The sequence below is a fragment of the Lissotriton vulgaris genome, chromosome 1_1 (genome assembly GCF_964263255.1).
Source record: "Lissotriton vulgaris chromosome 1_1, aLisVul1.2, whole genome shotgun sequence".
Lineage (NCBI taxonomy): Eukaryota > Metazoa > Chordata > Amphibia > Caudata > Salamandridae > Lissotriton > Lissotriton vulgaris.
The window spans coordinates 469,125,964-469,146,209 of NC_141685.1; the positions used below are offsets into that span (position 1 = coordinate 469,125,964).

A 20,246-nucleotide genomic window follows, 5' to 3' on the forward strand; every position below is an offset into this window, starting at 1 on the left:
GAGTGCAGAGCGCTGTGTATTGGCAATGTAAATGACAATGTCATTTGTTTATGATTTAAAGAAAAAAAAAGAAATGTCATGAGCAATGCCAATAGCTCTTCCTTTAATGATGCCGAGACCATTGCATTGTAAATGCTTGTTTGGTCTTGCCTACTGATAGCTTCAGCTGTTTGTAGTCAAAAACCTATTAAAACTGATGTGGCATGGTGGACAAAAGAATGAAAGGCTGGAATGCAACCTGAGCGATGGTCAGTGGTTAGACTTATTTCAAGCATTCTTCCCATCACCTTTCATGTTTTTGATGTCACGCCATAAGTGTCCAAGGTTTTGCCCAGAAGTGGGTCCTGTGCTCACCGTGTCACTGGACCAAAGCTACACCTGACTGAAGAGCCCAAACCAGAGCGAAACCAGTCCTGGGTTGCTTGTGTTCCGGTTCTGTTACGACCTAGCTTGGTAGTTCAGGATGGACTGTTTGGGTTGGAGCAGGGTCAAGGAGGATATGCACATGGCTGGGTCCAATCTGATGTGGTAAGGCGGGAATCCGAATGATGGGTTGTAATGCTACCCAAGGGATTGCCAGTGGTTAGACTTATTGCAAGCATTACTACCATCAAGTGTTGTAAGTTTAAAACCTTTTGCTTATAAATATATAAAATGGGCTTAGAGTCAGTCCTTTGATCATGATTGCATGGCTTTATTTTCTCAGATCTCTGCTCCTATTTTGATGCCTTTCCTCCCTATTCTTGTAGTTTTCATTGCCATAGCTGATTTGCCAGGTTTAAAATTGATGACATCAAGGAAATGTTTTTTTTTATGTGTGCATCAGCATTCCATAGGCGCTCATGTCTTTTCATCCTCTCTCCACAAGTTTTGCCTCACATCCCTGCCGACTTTAATGCTTTAATAACTGACTAACTATTGCAAACCCTGTACCACATTTTTTTTATTGTGACCACACAGGACATATTGTTTAAGCTCATGCAGTTCTGTTCATTATGTTCATGTTCACTTGGTCTCAGTATTTAGACTTTCATAGCTTGTGACCCATTACTCAAATTGCCGTTTCTGTTCATGTCTTTGGAGCGGTATTATAAATTCCTTGCAGCAGATCCCCTTTTTGTTTAGGAGAACAGTCCCTTACAGAAGAGATATACAATCTAATATCAATAGAAAGATTAATACCGTAGTTACCATAACACTGGCATCATACATATATTTCACCTTATGCAAATATTATTCAGTTATTCGTTTTATTTATTTTACACAATGGCTGTTTTTACGTTTTTTAGTAATAGTTATAGAAGCTATGTGAGCTTTTATTAATTGCAGGCTAGAGTATATAGCAGCCTGGTCATTGATGCCTATTTTTTTTAATGTTTCAGGCAACACCAAGTGTTTAAACAAACATATGTGGATAACCTCAAGGGACCGGTGTACAAACACCAGTTCCCAAACCAGGATATGCAACTGGCACAGTGACTGGTTTTCGAATGGGTGTTTAATATGTGTAGCCACCTATGCACTAATATGTCACAGTAGAAAATGCCCATCTGAAGGGGGTCACAAATCGATCTGCCTAGTGAATAATAATTAGACAGGTCACAATTTGCAATTCCGGGTGATTGGCAGCAAATGCAGGGATGGAGGGATGCAAGGGACAGCAGATCTCTGTCCCTGCACTACTATCCCAACACAAGAAACATGTTTTAAAAACAGAAGCCCTTGACCAGTAAAGGAACAGATGCAGCTTTATAAAAAATGTTCTCTGGACCACTGTCACCGCTCTTTACCCCTGCGGCTGCCCAATATGGTTCCCGAAGGAAAGACTCTCCGCTTTGCGAATCAGTTACCTCCTATTTGAATGGTTTCTGCAACTTTTCAATAGACTGCTATCGCAATTGTGTTTGTGAATTATTGATACATACCTTTGCAGCTCGTAAATAGGAGAGAGATATCCCTCCTACCCATGGGCTTCAGCAGGAAGGGGCAGGGGGAGAGACATGTCTCCGTTGATTTTTTACTTCCCCTTTAACAAAAATTCTAGATTGGGCTGCCGATATAATACTACAAAGAACAATTGATGGACAGAATGCAGAACAATGTCATACATTCACCCCAGTACAGAGATCTGGGCCTAAATATATAGTTTTTTTGCTCACCATACCATTCTAGTATGAACCCAGCCATATGCAAATCAGTCTTGACCCTGCACCCAATGGGAACAGTCCAGCCTGAACTGCCAGGCCAGGTCCTCCCTGGCCTCACGGTTTCACCCCTCATCAGCCAGGATAGCTTGACTCCAGTGGCATAGAGAGCACGAGACTCACGTCTGGGCATACCCGTTCCACTCGGGTGACAAACACAAAAAGAACTATTGGTGGACCGAATGCAGAACAATACCATACATTCACCCTCAGTACAGAGATCTGGGTCTAAATCCATCGTTTTTTTGCTCACCATGCCTTTCCAGTTTGAAGTCAGCCATATGCATATCAGTCCTGACCCTGGGCCCAAAGGGAACAGTCCAGCCCAAACTGCCAGGCCAGGTCCTCCCTGGACTGGAAACAAGCATCCGAAGAGTGGTTTGGGGGTTTCACCCAACATCAGCCAGGATAGCTTGATTCCAGTGGCATGGAGAGCACAGGACCCACGTCTGGGCATACCCGTCCCACTCGGGTGACAAATGCAAAAAGAACGATTGATGGACATATGTGTGGCTTTAGCCGGTATAATACTGGCAGCGCATTCTTGATATTTTTTATTATGCCCCCCTGACAAAATCTTGATTTTTTTTAAATGATTCCCCCCAATCTCCGAAAAGCATTCTGCGGACGCCGATGCTCCTACCTCTTATTTGAAATTCGGAGAGGGCCACAAAAGCTTTTTATGAATGGGAAAACTCTTCTGCAGTTGCAAACCATGGGAGTTTGTGAATTCGAGGATTTGTTACTGCAGAAGGGCTTTGTACATCAGGCTCTAGATGATGTGAAGTCAAGAGCAAGGAATGCTGGTCGATTTCTCAAAGCATGGCTAAAGAGATTATGCCAATGATCCTTCCTCTTTGGGTTGTCTTTGTGACGTCCTGGGTTAGGGATTGCCCGCCCACTACCCTCTGCGCATCCCTGCACATCGTAGCTCTATAATATCTGGCACTTTATTTTCAGCGTTAATGGATGTGTGTGGGAAGGGTAGAATGAGGGGGTTGTGTGCACTTACCGGTGCTGATCCACCTTGAATCTTCTTCTTTTTTAGACTACATGTATGTTCTAAAAACCCTTTAGATGTTTTGAAGATTTTATCTCTTTTTACCAAAGTTACCATCTGGATAAATACCTGACACTTGATTACTCCTTTATGTATCCAAAGATCGTCACCAATAGTACCTCAACACAAAAAAAGTGACAGTATCCAAAATAATGAAATTATAAAGGCTAAAAGCATGCAAACAGTGAGCTGAAAAGAATACTAGTATAAGGTAAAATTTTAAGTAAAAGTAGAGTGCGAACGAGTTGCTTACCGCGTCAGTTGTTTTTGCCCCCTGAGGACGAATACTGAAAATTCTGACATTTGGTTTCTTCATTTCATCCTCAATTGTTAAAGGAACAATCTCTTTTTTGTTTTTCTTGTCTTCTGAATCACTTTCAGTCGGTTCCACATTTCTCTTCAAGCTCCCTTTCACCTCATGATCATCAATGCCATCCTTGAGTACAATAGCCTTCCTGAAAGGAGCATACAACATTTTAGATGCCTCTTTGGCGTGCCCTGTGCCACAGGTGTGCATGTGTGTGAATGGTCAGGCCTCCAGGAAGACCAAAGAGTTTTATTAAGTTACCTGTCTCAGCTGCAGGCTGAATGAGAATAACAGAAACATGATAAAGGACACACTCTGATGAAAGGAGTGCACACCATTTACAGTGACTTCCTAAGCAAAATCTGATAGTTATTGGGCATCTTTAGGGCATGGTGTGGATTTTTTTTGTTTCACAGAATTTGTGCAATGAAACAGGTGCGGTTTGTGGAATTTTCGCTTCTGTGTTAAGGGAGACAGAAAAAAGTTGGCAAAAGGCAAGCCATGAAGCACTATATTTCATGAACATTTCAGCGTTTCTTGGAGGTTTGCAACAATTTGCACCACCAGGACATGCTGAAAATTCCTGAAACAACAAAAATGTGACTTCTGTAAATGTTTTGCGAGGACATTTCTTTTCAAGCTGATTTTGTGTATTTATGTGCAAGAGTAATGTTTCACCTAGGCTTTTAATATGGTTTTAAGGTTGGTTGAACATGGATCTTAACAACAGACGTCCCTCATTGTTATGACCAGCAACTTAAAATCTAACCTGCAGAACGCTGTCTTTATCCACTGAAAGGAAATAAAACAGCCTGAACAAAGACAACATGGCCTTTTGCAAATAGAGGAAAGTTACATTTGAAATTTTCCAAGCAGATTTTCTTATTACCATTCAAATTACTTGATCCTGATATATTTAACCTCACACAGTTATGAAGCTATGAATACAAATGCATGAAAAACATATTCACAATTTCCTGCAAACTTATATCAGAATAGAACTTCTGTAATCATTCTGCTGTACGATGACCTTCCCATAATTACTAAGGCAGAAATGGTTATTAAGCAATAACACCGCCTAAATGTGACACACAACAGTTGTTCATGGATGTGTAAACTGAACAAAGGGGTAGGCAAAGCCTGCCCCACGACGGTGTGTACAAGTCTACAAGAATCATTGATTTTGATAGCAGTGGCGGTTGGTGACATTTGAAAGTGGTGATGCGTAAACGTTGGGCATGACCTTTATATAGCGAGCGATGTGAACAAGTTGAATTGACAAACCTGAGGTCCAGAGTAAGTCCCTCTCCCGAAAAAAAAATAAAACAAGATTGGCAAATGGTGCATTTTGAAGCAAATGAATGTAGTGATAAAGCAAGTTCATTAAGAAGTGGGAACGTGTAGTCTTGAAATAGTAAACACATTAAAAATCGCCCCATTTCTTCCTGCATTAATATGTTCAACAGTTATTGTAATGTGTAAATTGTACAGCATGACAACTTTAGCCCTTTAAAATGAATGCTTGCCCAGTGTCTTGCATTGCATGTAGCATTCAGTTTGGAAAAACATGCTCTTACCAGACTTCGAGAAGCACCCACAGAAGCTGGCTGCAACCAGTCATATACAAATATGTGCAGACAGGTCTTTAAGTGAGATGAAAAACTGTGGGGGCTCTCTATAAAGGAACATGTCAAATAAGTTTCTGTGATTCCCATAGTGTGCCACCTGACCAGTATTTTGGTTTCTCTCCGAGATGCAATTTTATCCAGATAAATGACACAACAACTGACATACACCTAAAGCCTGTCAGTATAATTGGCTTTGACGCTGGGTGTTAGCTATTTAAGATGTATCAGTAATAACAATGATTTCTTATAAATAATTAACATTGGAAATGTTTAAATTCTGAAATAGTGAGTCTGTGAATTAAATAGCATAGACGCTTGTGGAAGGAGTTTTGGCCTTCAGTTATGGGTGCTTTATGTTAGATATGTATCAACTTTTTTTTCTGCATATCTTGTCCGGCTGCACATCTTCAACCCCCTCTATTTCCTCTTCAGCATCCTGTTTTCAATCTTCCCCGAAAGTAGCTCTAAATTATCACTTTGATTTTAATGTACATTGAAATTGTAAACACCCTTCTGCTTTGCGTAAAAATAGAAAAACAGCACCTCCATGTAGTGGACTTTCAACTATGACATTGCCAAGAAATAAGTTCAGGTGCCAAGCAATGGCAAATACCGGCACAAAATAAGCACTAGAGCAACTCTACCTGGAAAACCAGTCCTGCAAAAGGTTTTCCCTCTATTGGGCTCAATACCACTCTGACTACTTACACAATGGTAAGGGCAGGCATAGGTGTGTTTTACATCTGCCTGTGAAAGAAGCTGTCCCTTTGAATCTTGTGTAGTTGGTAGCCACATACCACAGACCATTACATCAGGAGGTGGTCACACCTCCTAACGGCCAAGGCACTCTTGTTCCCTTACATGAGAGCAATTCAGACCTCTCCAGAGGATGCCAGGTGACAGCTGGGGATTATCTAATAAAGGGCTAATAGAGACTTTAGGCAGAAAAATGTCGGTTTTCTAAAAGTAGCATTCTTAACATAGTAATTTTAAACCTAACTTTATCATCAGTTTGGGTTTTAAATTACTAATAATTTGAGTAGACGAACCATGGTTTTAGCTATCCCCAAACTAAAGGTTTTCATAATATAGTACTATAATATAACACATTGCTTTTCTATGTGAGAGCCAGCCTTGCCAGAGTGAAAAATCACTTTGGAGATTTTTTGCTGCCCTGACATGTTAATCAAATATCTGTCTTGTGAAGTACTGTGCACCATGCCCTATGGATACGTAAAATATACCTCAGGAGTGACTTAGTGGTATTAAAATGGAAGGTTTAGGCCTGCCAAAAGGTGTATTTTTCCAGGTCGAATTTGCACTTTAAACACTGCATAGCTAGGCAGCAGTGGCAGACCTAGGGTCATGTTTTCACTTGTCACTTTTGTGCTGGCAAAATATTTGTTGCGGTCCATTAGTGAAATTCAGCCCACATGCCCTGGGTACACTGAGTATCATACACTAGGGACTTACTTATTAAGTTAAACATGCCAAATAGGAAGTAGTCAATTGAACACATTTTTTGGACGTTTGAGTACACAGACGGGCACTCTATGGCAGCGCCCCAGTGTTCAGAGTTCATATACCAGCAGTAAATGTAGGCATAATTGTAGGTAAATCTGTAATAAGGGCCCTTTTCTCACAAGATTGTGGCGGGGGAACATCTACCCAAAGCCTCTGGCTCTCAATTAACACAGGGAGGCTGACAGGCACATGTAGGCCTCTCAGAAGTCTTTATAAGATCAGGACTTGCACAAAGGGGGATGACGAGATTATCCACTTGGGACTGAGGGTTTGCGAAATCAATGAAGGGCCTCTACTATTAGAAACTGTGGAGCATCAACCTGCAGTTTCAGCGGATCCTCAGGATTTATGGACCCTCAAACTGTTCCCAAAGACATAGAAAATGCGAAAGTGCCAAGGATGTCATGTTACAGCAGCACAGTGTGTTGTGGTGCTTCTACCTTAAAGAGGCTAGCAACATCAGCCAGTTCCAAGATTTATCACACAACTACTAAAATCAGTACACAACTAGACGGATCTTATTACATACATCAAACACGGTTCAACATGCTGTATAGTCTGCTTTAGTTTTGACAGGACAAGGGAAAACCCAAAAGGAATAGCACTAGGGTCCTTGGGCAGTAATCTATTACACAAGACAGAGGACCCTAGTTATTTAGGATCATGAAAATGATAGACATATACTGGATAGTATATATGACCTCTGTCCAGCCGGACAGGAATTTATTAGTTAAATATTTTGCAGTAGTTCAAGTATTTCAACATTTATACAAAAGTGGGCACAGCCTGTGACCCACAGGAGACAAGACAAAACAAGTGACAGCAATTTATGTAAAAGCGCACAAGGCTTTTCCGCCTGAACCCCATCCGTCCTGCCATCGAGCAAGACGCCCAAAAATGTTCCCATGTGGAAGCTCCATAAAGCCGCGCTCCCTACCTAAGAACCGACATTACCCATTCCATGTTTATTTCCCGTGATGGCCGGTTAATAATGCACTGTAATTCTCTCGCGGCTCACTCACCTTATCACCGCATTTCGGTGAGGGATCCCGGAGCATATAGAATATACATATATATGTGTATGTTGGGGAAGTGCCGGGCACTTGTGGCCCCCAACATACACATATATATGTATATTCTATACAATATACAATATACATATATATGTGTATGTTGGGGGCCACAAGTGCCCGGCACTTCCGCAACATACATATATACATGTATATAAATACATAAATATGCAGCCTAACATAGTTCCAATAGGGCAAAATGCCAAAATTACATAGGTTTTCCTTGTACAAAAATAATCTCCTACATACACCTTGTAATAGAGAACATACACTGTAATAGTCTCATACAAGAAACTTTTATTTTCAGAAAGAGAAAACAGGTAATATCAGGCAGTTGGCCATAGGCTGCATAGATGAATAACATCACGGTACAATTGAAAACTGGCACCTTGCTTTTAAGGCTTCCAAGAACTTGGGCACCGTGCCTTTAAGACCTCCAGGAGCCCCTCTGCTCCCATCATGCAGTTAGGTCAGTTCTTTTTTATGGTGTACTAATTTGTAGCAACCTGAGTATAAGATGCAAGCACTACATTAATGTACCTTTACTGCTCATCCGAGGAGGCGGGAGGGTGGCTCATGACTTTGATGAGTATACCCCTGGAAGAGAACTAGGATTACAGGTAAGTAACTAATTCTTCTCTTCCTGGGGATACTCATCAATAGTCATAAGCACTGAATAGAGAAGCAAGCCCATACCCACTACCTCGCGGACGAGCAAACAGTATTTAAAAACAGGTAACAGCACATCTTAACATGACATCAAGCAAATACATTTCTCAGTGAGGCTTGCCCAACTCTGCATCCACTTGTGTATCAGAATCCAGCAGTAATGGCGGGTGAAAGTATGAACAAAGCGCCAAGTCGCTGCTTTACAAATTTCTGTCACAGGAACATTTCTAAGGAGGGCCGTGGTAGAGGCTTTGTAAATGTAATTTGTACTTGTAAAGCGCACTAATACCCCAACTGGGGTGTCCTGGCGTTGTAACGCATACCGCTGTGGAACCCTTCCTGGCTTTTCCCTGTGAAATTTCCACTCCTGGGCACCCCCAAGGTGAAGCCATGCATGCCAGCGCTGTTGGGGCCGTTGCGGAGATTAAGCAATCTATTGCCCAGAGTTGCAGAGTGGGACCCATGATTAGAATAGGCACAGAGGCAAGAATTATCAGGTACGAGGAAATTGAGCTCAAGAACCACCAAGGTGGGAATTGAACCCTGGTCCCGGCCAGACCTCTGCATCAGGGTCTGCTGCTCTAACCATTGAGCCACACATCTCCCCTGGTAGAATGTGCTTTGGGTTTGCCCTGAAGAACCTTGTTAGGTAGTTGGTAGGACAAAGAAATGCAAAATAACTATCCAGATGGATCTTTTAGAAGCTGCCGAACTGGTATTTATGGCACCATAGTTAACAAACAACCAGTCCGTCTTTCTCAAGGACTTGGCTTTGTCTAGATAAAATTTGAGTACCCTCTTGAGGTAAAAAGAATGAAGGGACCTCTCCGGAGGAGTAGTGGGTTTGGGGAAAAAAGTGGGAAAAGTGATAGTCTGATTGATATGGAAATACGAGACCACCTTAGGTAGAAAACTCGGATGGGTTCTCAAAACCACCCTGTTTGCATGAAAAACAGTATAAGGCTCTCTACAACAGAAGGCATGTATCTCACTAACCCTGCGGGCCAGCGTGGAGAGTCGTCTGGATCGGGAGCGTAATAGCTCGGTATGCAGAAGTCGGCGGCGCTGTAGCGGATGGTGGGGTTCTGGATACCGACTTCTGCATACCGAGCTATTAAGCTCCCGATCCAGACGACTCTCCACGCTGGACAAGGCAGTACCGATTCCTCCTATGTTCATGGTATCTGCTGATGCGATCATTTGCCTGTTGTAATACGCAATTGCGTTAAAAGGCAGTGTAATATTTAAAGACAACAATGACTATATTTTTGTCCTGATGATGATGCCCCTCATTTAACTTAGGCATCGAAACGTCATCGCCCAAAAAAAAAACCTTATGCAATATGACATTTAAAATATTGTGAAATGCAATGGTGTGGTTATAACAATCTCTGTCTGTAACACTGACTACAAGTACACAGACATATTTTTGCTTTGCTCCTTTTACCATTCTGTTCCTTGTTTTTTCTGAATGTTGTGGGTCACGGCTGTGCCCACTTGTTATTAATGTGTTCATTCAGTTTTATTAGGAAAATTGTTAAATAAATTCCTTGTCCGGCTGGACAAAAGACATAACACTTATCAGGTGTGTGATTGTTAGCTCAGTATACCATTGTGTCCACGAGTAGGGACCACTGTTTTTTGTAGCACCTTCATAACAGAGGCAGAGGTATTACACATCCTCTTGCCCAGTGAGTCCATATTTTTGCTGTCTTTCTCTGGAGGGACTGACGAGGAAGATGTTGCAGAGTGTGCCTTCCTGGTCACTGCCACAATGACCGAGTCAGGTGGGGTATCAGAACGTAGGAAAAGCGGGTCCTGATCCGGGGCTTTATATTTCTTGGCAATACGAGGTGGTACTGCGCCCACTGTGGAAGAGGTTAAGAAAGTCTGCATGGCAGGCTCTAAGAGACCTGGGACTAGAGGCAGTAGAAACCTGGTTGACGATTGATGGCGTAAAGTCTCAAAGATAACGATGTGGTGACCGTCGGGCCGAAATACTGATGTTGAGCTTTTTGGCCCCTCTGCAGAGAACGTCAGTGAAGGTTCCAATGTCGTCAATCGGGGACACTCTGGATGGTGGTGTTGCAGACAGAGTTGGTGAATAGTCCTTGATCGAAGATCTGGTGGATGTGGACCACGTTAGTGATCTTCGTCTCCTCCTCTTAGGAGAGGAAGCATGATGCGAGCGAGACCGCTCCTGTGACCTTGTGTGGCAGGAGAATAGGGACATTGACATTCTCTGGGTTGTTTTTGGAGAGACCCTTGATGATGCCGTTGGAGGAGGACCCCTAGAAACTCTCGACGGACGGTAGGTAAGAGAGTAATCTGAATCAGGACTTCCATGACCAGCACTCCCTGTTGTTGTATGTTCAATACCTTCCAGCCATCTTGGCGAAAGATTGAAAGGATGTGACTTCTAAGCCGCAACCAGAGAGCCCTCCGGTGAAATCTGGACAATGTTAATGCCTGGGGATGATGAAGGTCTTCTCGATGTCGAACGTCTTGACCTCGACGTCCACCTCACCCTCTCTGTCACCTCCTCCGAAACGACTACAGGGTTTCTGTCTCTCGACGTCGACCGATGTCTCAACGATGACACCGACTGTGCCGTCTTTGACGTTGATCTCCTTGGCGGCAAGATACTGGAAGACTCTCGTCTCCGCGAAGATCTTGGCGTTGTCCTCGACGTCAAACTCCCACACGGGCGGACAGGAGATTTCAACGTCGTTCGTCTCTGGTGCTTCTTTGACGTCGACTTTTTCAACGGTGAGCGACTCGACTGAGATGAAGATCTCAACGTCGTCAGATGGTAAGCTCTCGGCAGAGTCTTCGCAGGTGAACCCCTCGAAGCCGACCTCCAAGAAGGCGGCAGAGTGTTCCCTGCCATCTACGGATGTTTGGATGTCGGCGGGTGCTTGTCAGGTCTCTCGGGACCCGCATACTTTGAGCCTGGAGTATATCTAGACGTTGACTTTTTTTGTGCGACGGAGAGTGCGACGGAGAGTGTTGTCGTCTTGATGGCGATCTGTCCCTCAAAGCTGAAGAGTGTCTTGCCTGCTTCTTCGACGGCAATCTCGACGCCGACTGCGAGCTGTCAAAAACCTGTCTCTTTCTGGACTCTGGAGAGGTAGATCTCCACCTTTTCCGGTGTTCATGATGATAGGAGGACTCCTGGACGCTCCCAAGGCTACATTTGTGATTATTTTTCTCTCTCTCCAGCAGGGCATGGAGCCTAATCCTATCTCTGTCCCGAAGAGTCCTTTTAGAAAATTGCTGACAATAATTTCAGACTAAAGATAATCGAAAACTGTCACGCATGATGGGAGCAAAGGGGCTCCTGGAGGCCTGAAAGGCACGGTGGCCAGGTTCTTGGAAGCCTTAAAAGCAAGGTGCCAGTTTTTTACTGTACTGTGATATTATAAATCTATGCAGCCTATTGGCCAACTGCCTGCTATTTCCTGTTTTCCATTTCTGAAAATAAAGGTTTCTTGTATGACACTATTACGGTGTATGTTCTCTATTACAAGGTGTATGTAGGAGATTATTTTTGTACAAGGAAAACCTATGTAATTTTGGCATTTTGCCCTATTGGAACTATGTTAGGCTGCATATTTATGTTTTTATGTACATGTATATATGTATGTCGCGGAAGTGCTAGGCACTTGTCGGCCCAACATGCACATATATATGTATATTTCTATATGCTCCGAGATCCCGCACGTGGGCAGGGATTATTCAGTGCTTATGACTATTGATGAGTATCCCCTGGAAAAGAAGCATATTATTCAGTACTTTTTATGGTACCCTTGTAATACCACCCAACATAACAGATTAGAAACACCTCTTGCCACCCTCATCCACACAACAATGCACCAAGTTCATGTGACTGGCCAAGACTTTCCATCCTGATTGCACATCATTCTCACCTAGCCAACATACATGTTATAACCATTCAGATCAAATTAGTTTTCCACACAAACCACACTCTCACAAGCAAAACACTGCATCAAAGCTATATAACTGGCTAGTGATGCCATTCCAGGAAATGGTACTGTCAGTTTGGGAAATGGATGACGTTTACTCTAGTGGAACAAAATAAACAGAAAAGGACTACACTACATCCCTACACATAGCACCCTATAAAGATCTCTAATATGATAGGACACATTAGGTTGTGTACATTAATCAGCATAAACCATAACAAAACTAAATATAGCACAGGCAAGTTTTACAGCCAACCACATTCTGCAAAATGAAAATTCCGGACCCGTAAAGAAAGGGAACCCAAACATCAGAAGAATTATAGTGCCTTACAAATATTAAAAGTATGTCACACAAATGCTAATCACATAACATAGCATGACTACTATTAGTATTTGGCTGAATGCATCTCGCATTAAATACTATGACTAATAGTACCTAGAAGCATTAAGGAGATGCTATGGGGCAAAGTAATTTTCATTGTCCATCAATTATGTAATTACCTTGTTGAGTTCTCATGTGACTTTAACATGCCATTTTTGTTTCCAAGGCTTGCGTTGTCCTTCTGTAGTTGATTCGCTATCATCTTCCCAACTTCTCCATAAATCTTGTGCATATCTTTTTTGTTTCCTGAAATTGTGACAGAATTAAGTTTTTAAAAGCAATAATTAATATACCATTTTAATGTGAGCCACACAGAATACTGTTAATTCAGGATAAATTCAAGCCATTCAAACACTTTTGTGGGTCACATCTTACAAGCAGTACGGTTTTAAGCTGTTTATGCTGTATTTTCCTTTTGTCAGTAAGTGAAGAAAAATCTGATTTAAGTGCACCTAAAACTCACCCTCCATAGGCACGTCCTTTTGCAACATTATGGTACTAACTGACCGATTGTGAGTGCAGACAGACCCCGCCCTTACATAATCATCATGCTCTTTTAGTAATACAAGTTATACAATCCTTCTTGAAAGTTTAAGAGACATGCATTGCAAAGCTAATAGATGTGGCCCTGGCAAGCTAGTAGGATGATTATTTGTTGTTATTTTTTATCACAAGCATATTCCGATATAAATTATGCTACTACTTAAAAGTGGCAGCCATATGCTTGCAATACAGGTTTTAAAAGAAAAATATAATTAACTGCTATGGCTGTTTTACTAGACTTCACATGCACTGCTAAGGTTGTTTTACGAGACTTTGTATTAACTGCTATGTCTGTTTTACTTGCGTTTCCATGCACTGCTATGGCTGTTTTACTACTCTTTGCATCCACTGCTATGGCTGTTTTACTAGTCTTCACATGCACTGATAAGGTTGTTTTACAAGACTTTATATTCACTGCTATCTCTGTTTAACTGGTGTTTCCATGCACTGCTATGGCTGTTTTACTAGTCTTTGCATCCACTGCTAAGGCTGTATTACTAGTCTTTGCATTCACTGCTTTGGCTGTTTTACTAGTCTTTATATGCACTGCTATGGCTGTTTTACTAGTCTTCACATGCACTGCAAAGGCTGGTTTACGAGACTTTGGATTCACTGCTATGGCTGTTTTACTAGTCTTTCCATGCACTGCCATGGCTGTGTTAGTAGTCTTTTCATGCACTGCTATGGCTGGTTTACTAGTCTTTGCATCCACTGCTATGGCTGTTTTACTAGTCTTTCCATGCACTGCTATGGCTGTTTTACTAGTCTTCTCATCCATTGCTGTGGCTGTTTTACTAGTCTTTGCATCCACTGCTATGGCTGTTTTTCTAGTCTTTACATGCATTACTATGGCTGTTTTACTAGTCTTTACATGCACTGCTATGGCTGTTTTACTAGTCTTTGCATCCACTGCTATGTCTGTTTTACTATTCTTTCCATGCACTCCTATGGCTGTTTTACTAGTCTTTACATGCACTGCTATGGCTGTTTTACTAGTCTGCATCCACTGCTATGGCTGTTTTGCTAGTCTTTCCATGCACTGCTATGGCTGTTTTACTAGTCTTTCCATGCACAGGTTTGGCTGTTTTACTAGTCTTCACATCCACTGCTATGGCTGCTTTACTAGTCTTTCCATGCACTGCTATAGCTCTTTTACTAGTCTTTGCATCCACTGCGATTGCTGTTTTACTAGTGTTTCCATGCACTGCTATGGCTGTTTTACTAGTCTTTGCATCCACTGCTATGGCTCTTTTACTTGTCTGTACATGTACTGCTATGGCTGTTTTGCTAGTCTTTCCATCTACTGCTATGGCTTTTTTACTGGGCTTTGCATCCACTGCTATGGCTGTTTTACTAGTCTTTACATGCACTGATATGGCTGTTTTACAATTGTTTTGTTCTTATTAAAAACCTTTACAGTTGTGTCATGTTTAATTATTGAAAAAGCGAGGAATAACTCACTGCTTAAACAAGAAACCAAAACGCAGCAGCTACAATGTTACAATGTAACTTTATCACTGCAACTGTAAGAAGGAGACTGAAAATAGATCTAATAGCCAGTATTTAAAGGTATTATAAACAATATAAAAAGTACAATTTAATTCAGCTTTTTCAATGAAGACAAAGGAACTATTGTTAGACAGAAGTGAAGAATATGCACGGGCTATATGGAGTCACTTAATGTGAAGGGAGCCAGTGGGTAAAGTGAGCTGATTCACTGCTACATGCTGTGGTGGGTAGAAGCAAATCAAGAATGACAATAAACCATACCAATAGATGAAGCCCAGTGACAAAAGCACTTCTTTGTATATCTTGTGAAAGGTTTTGGGAAAAACAATAGCTGTCTCAAAGCCCAGTCATAAAGAACACTTTCCAGCACAATTCCACCTTGGGAGACTATGCACATATGATCCAGAATTGGCTGTTTCTGGTACTTATACCCAAAAGCAAGGGCGGTTTCTTCATTAGGGTTGTTGGGCTGCGCCCCTCTGAAAATTCATACACATTTACATTGAAAAACATAAAATAGATCGATTTATTTAGAGATACGATCGTATCTCTAAATAAATTGTAGTATTTAAGTCTGGGTGTCTGTTTCAGGCTGCCGACTGCCTGCCCTGCCTCACTCTGAAGCAGGAGATGGAAGACAGGCAGTAAATCAACTTTCTTACCGTGACACACAGTGCAGAACTTTCTGTTTTAAAGCCATTCATTGCCATTGGGATCTCTGGTTGTATGCACAAGTTAGGCCAGTGATGCAATAAGCATCACAGCATCGGGCGTAGGAGACTTCATCCCAGCTTGATTTCAGATGTCCGTCATTCAAAGACGTTGAACCCACCCTTTCATCATATGTGAGTGTGGATGCAAGCTAATGCTGTGTTCTGTATATTGTGCCGAGATCCCTCATCACTCTAACACCCCAGGCTTTCGCTGCACATTGCTCGCTACTTTAGAAGTGGAGCTGCAGCATTTGCTCCCTTGTGCCATGGATCCAAATAAGTTGCGAAATGGATCCAAATATCCGAGTCAGGACCAAAGCGAGAGATATGTGCTTACTGTGTAACATGTGCTTACAGTGGCCAGTTCTCTGATGTATGGCATTATAACTGGCCCTGTGTACATGCCCCTAAGTTAACACTGATGCTAAAAACATGGATTGACTTGCAAACAATGAATTTTAAAAACATCGAGGGAATGCATTTCAGCGATTTAGTTCCTCTCTTATTTTACATGCTTTACTTAATCTTGCATTCCCTCTGAGGTATGTATTTTATAATGTTGTTGTTTATCTGTATTTCTTCCTGTGCATACTTTTAAGCTTGAGCCATGCTAGGTGTTTATGAGGGGCTCTGATTGAGCACTCTGGGGCTAAGGCTAAAGCCCACAAAGTGCCTGTCAGTGGGTTGCAGAGCATCACAAAAGAGAACACAGAGCAATGTTTGTGTATTCCCTTTACAACTGAAATTCTGTGGATATGTGTGTGAAGGGGTACACAGATGTCAAAATATTTGCAAGGCAAAAGTAAAAGAAATTAAAGTGCTTAAATTTGAGGGAGTCCAGTGCATGTTGGGGGCGGTAAAGTGACAGAGATGCGAGGAAGGGTATGCGGGAAAAAGTAAAAAGAGGATGCTGAAGAGGAAAGAGGGGGTTGAAGATGTACAGATGGACATGCTAGTCAGAGATAAAGAGGATACATATCTCACATAAAGCACACATAATTGAAGGCCAAAACTCCTTCAACAGGCCTCAATGCTATTCAATTCACAGACTCACTACTTCAGAATGTAAACATTTCCAGTGTTAATTATTTATAATAAATAATTTTTGTTACTCATTTATCTTAAACAGCTAACACCGAGTGACAAAGCCAATCACACTGACAGGCTTTAGGCGTATGTCAGTTGCGGTGCCATTTATCTGGATAAAATTACATCTCAGAGAGAAACCAAAATACCTGATGGCACACTATGGGAATGACAGAAATGTATTTGGCATGTACTTCTATAGAGAGTACCCAATTTTTCATCTCACTTAAAGACCTGTCTGCACATATTTCTATATGACTGGTTATATCAAACATACGCGGGTGCTTTTCAAAGTCTGGTTAGAGCATATTTTTCCAAAGTGAATGCTGCATGCTGTGCAAGACACTGGGCAAGCATACATTTTAAAGGGCTAAAGTTATCATGCAGAACAATTTACACATTATAGTAACTGTTGAACAAATTAATGCAAGAAGAGATTGGTCAGTTTTTAATGTGTTTAATATTTCAAGACTATATGTTCCCACTGCTTAATAAGTCTTGCTTTATCGCTACATTTGTTTTCTTTAAAATGCACCTTTTGCCAATCTATTTTTCATTTCTTTCTCAGGAGAAGGACTCCCCCCGGACCACAGATTTGTCCATACAACTTGTTCACAAAGCTTGCTGTATAAAAATCATGCCCAACGTTTACGCCCACCACTTTCAAATGTCACCAGCCGCCACTGCCCAAAAGTACTTTTGATGTAGGGGGTCACTTCAAAACAGCTCTCTGAAGTGCACAAGGATCCCTTCTAACCCAGTCCTGTATGCCAGGCTACCAGTGGAGAGTAAATCAGAGCTGTGTGCATGGACAAGACACTACCTATTGAAGTGTAAGTGCCAGCTCCTCCCATTACTCCCTGCACAGGTAGACCCATCAGAATGCAGATTAGTGCTCAGAATGCAGATGTGCCTCAGCTTCCTGTGTTTTGACTGTCTAGTGGGAATGCACCAGTGTAGCTGTCATCCACCCCAGACGTGTATTGGAGACAGGCTGCCAGGCACATAGAGCAGTAAGTACAGAGAAACATTCCCTGTCAAAAGTGCCATTTCTAAAACAGAAATGTTAAATCCAACTTCACCAGTAAGGAGGATTTATCATTATCATCCCAAATACATAAAACATGAAAGGTCACTCCTCTCTGATCAGAAATTACAGCTTAAAAGTGTATTAAGGAATTCCCCATGCTGGCCTATGAGAGGGGTAGGCCTCACAGTAGTATGAAATAAGCTGTTTATCACTACCAGGACATGCAAAACATAAAGGTAAATGTCCTACCTTTTACTTAAATAGCACCCTTAGGGTTCCAGAAGTCCTACCTTAGGGGTGACTTAAATGTAATACGAGCACTTTTAAATGGCAAAGTCGAAGTGGCAGCAAACTGCACACACATGCACTGCAGTGGCAGGCCTGAGACAGGTTTTAAAGGCTACTTCTGTGGGTGGCATACTTAGTGCTGCAGCCCACTAATAGCATCAGGTACAGGCCTTGGTATAAGGTATACCGCTTTACAAGGGGCTTATTAGTATATCAAATTTGCCAATCAGTTATGCACCAATGTCATCATGTTTAGCGAAAAAGCACTTGCACATTACCACTGGTTAGAAGTAGTAAAGTGCTCAGAGTTCTAAGGCCAACAAAAAGAGTCAGCAAAACGTGGTGGTAAAGAAAGTCCTGGAGAAACCCACCCTAAGGATGACAGGCCTAACACAGGAGTACTCTAAAGCTTACAATAATTTATATGTCTTTAGGCTGGAATACTTGGGACTCTTGATATGGCTGTCACAAGGTTTAGGTCTTGCTATAGACATCTTCATTTGTCTGTGGGGAGAACTTTTGTCATCATTAAATCAGAAATATATATGTATAGCAAGAGAAAGGGGCCTTTTGACGAGCTCTTGTTACCTAATGACTTTCATGTTTGTTCCTGGTTTTCCATTGCCCTTTTTTTGTATTCTCAATAGATTTTGGTGATGGGATCAACTGCATGCACAGTGTGGCATTCTAACTTGTGCCTAACTTGAGGGACAGAGACACTGCAGTCTACATCAGGCATTTGCCACTTTAATGTTTTGAAGGGAATTCAATGTGAATGCCATTGCTTTAAAAATAAAAAAATATTTGCAAAGCCAGTAGGCTTTGACTCGAAAAGGACAACCTATTGGCCTTGTCAATCCTTTTTTCATTGCCATTTGCATGCTGGTGCAATGACAATCTTGCAATGAGTCTTCTACTGAGGAAAACCGTCCTAAGATGGCATTTGTGTGCATGGTGATGCATGAATTCTTGTGTCATTATTCATGGTGGTTATTTTTATTTACCATTCTAATGTGCAGATGGACATGTTAGCATGTTGAATTACAATTTTTAAAATTGGGAAATTAGATTTGTGCCAGCACAACAGAGGAATTGAGTAGCTTGGTAGCAAATTTAGCAACTGAGCTCATGTAAAACAAACAAGAAAATATTTGGAAAGGTAACGTGTGACATGAAATGGGCAAAGAGCATCAAGGAGTGGGGAAGGACAAAGATAGCTCACGGAGGATGGGGAATCCAGCTTAACAAGTGGGGGAAAGAGGAAACACATGCCATCCCATAGAGAGATTAATGCAAAATAAAATAGTCTCTTTAAGTTAGCAGTAGAAGGCTACAACTCTGAAGCAAACACTGTAAGATCGAAATGCTCCTGGGTGAGAAAAATACAAGAATAGAAGGAAATCAATCAAAACAAAAGCAGTCATCTAAAATACACAACACAGCCATCCAATGATGTCCACTTGAAGTGCAATGTTTAAAACAATAGGTCTGCTAACAAACAGCTAACGCTGCCTATAGCTTGGTTCTAAATAGCAGAATCTATTGACTTTGCCAGTTCTTATTTATTCAAATGACTGAAATGAAGAATACATACATAGTCTCTTTATAGAAGAAAACATTTAAAGTTTTTTTTTGTTTATGATGGAATTCCATTCTTTAGGAAATATGAATTACTTCAATGAAGACGTAAGGGCAAGTGTTTTATGGGAATTAGTTTGGGCCGACTACTTTCATTCTGAATACCATGGATAGCAAGTGCTTAGATACCATGAACTATTGTGTAGATTATCCCACCACTCTGCTGAAACTTTAGCTTAATTATTTTTCACATAACTTTAGTTGAATTATTCTTCACATGTCACCCATCTAGTAAATTAGGCGAGATTTATATTAGTACGTTTTTATTGAAAACTGATAATGTTATGGATGACATCACTAATTTGCAAAAGATCATGAATAGCCAAGAAATAAGTTCAATACTTATGTTGCTTTTGTGATAACCTTTTTTAAACTTACCTGAAGTAATTTGTAAAGGCATTTTTTATTGTTTGTACTTCTTGAAAGCTAGGTGTTTAAACTAAAACGAGCACTGACAAGGCCAATAGGTGTGGCACCAGCTCTCAGCCTTTTGTAAATTCTTGTTTTGTTTTGTCATGGTTTACGCAAAACATTACTGTTCAAGAAGCTCTCTTATTAAATCCAAAAAAACAGTGGTTATAGGCAAAAATGTTTTCTGGTCTCAAAAAA

General features: G+C 41.4%; 1 protein-coding gene across 1 annotated transcript in view; it reads right to left on the reverse strand.

Moving 5' to 3' along the window:
* Positions 1 to 20,246, reverse strand: part of C1_1H1orf141 (chromosome 1_1 C1orf141 homolog) — a 268,263-nt gene that overhangs the window by 36,353 nt on the left and 211,664 nt on the right. Inside the window, exons 7-8 of the mRNA XM_086936240.1 lie at positions 12,950 to 13,076; positions 3,518 to 3,719 (exon numbers count right to left, since the gene is read on the reverse strand). Of these exons, the coding sequence (XP_086792366.1) occupies positions 3,518 to 3,719; positions 12,950 to 13,076 (329 nt within the window). The remainder of the gene's footprint in view (positions 1 to 3,517; positions 3,720 to 12,949; positions 13,077 to 20,246) is intronic.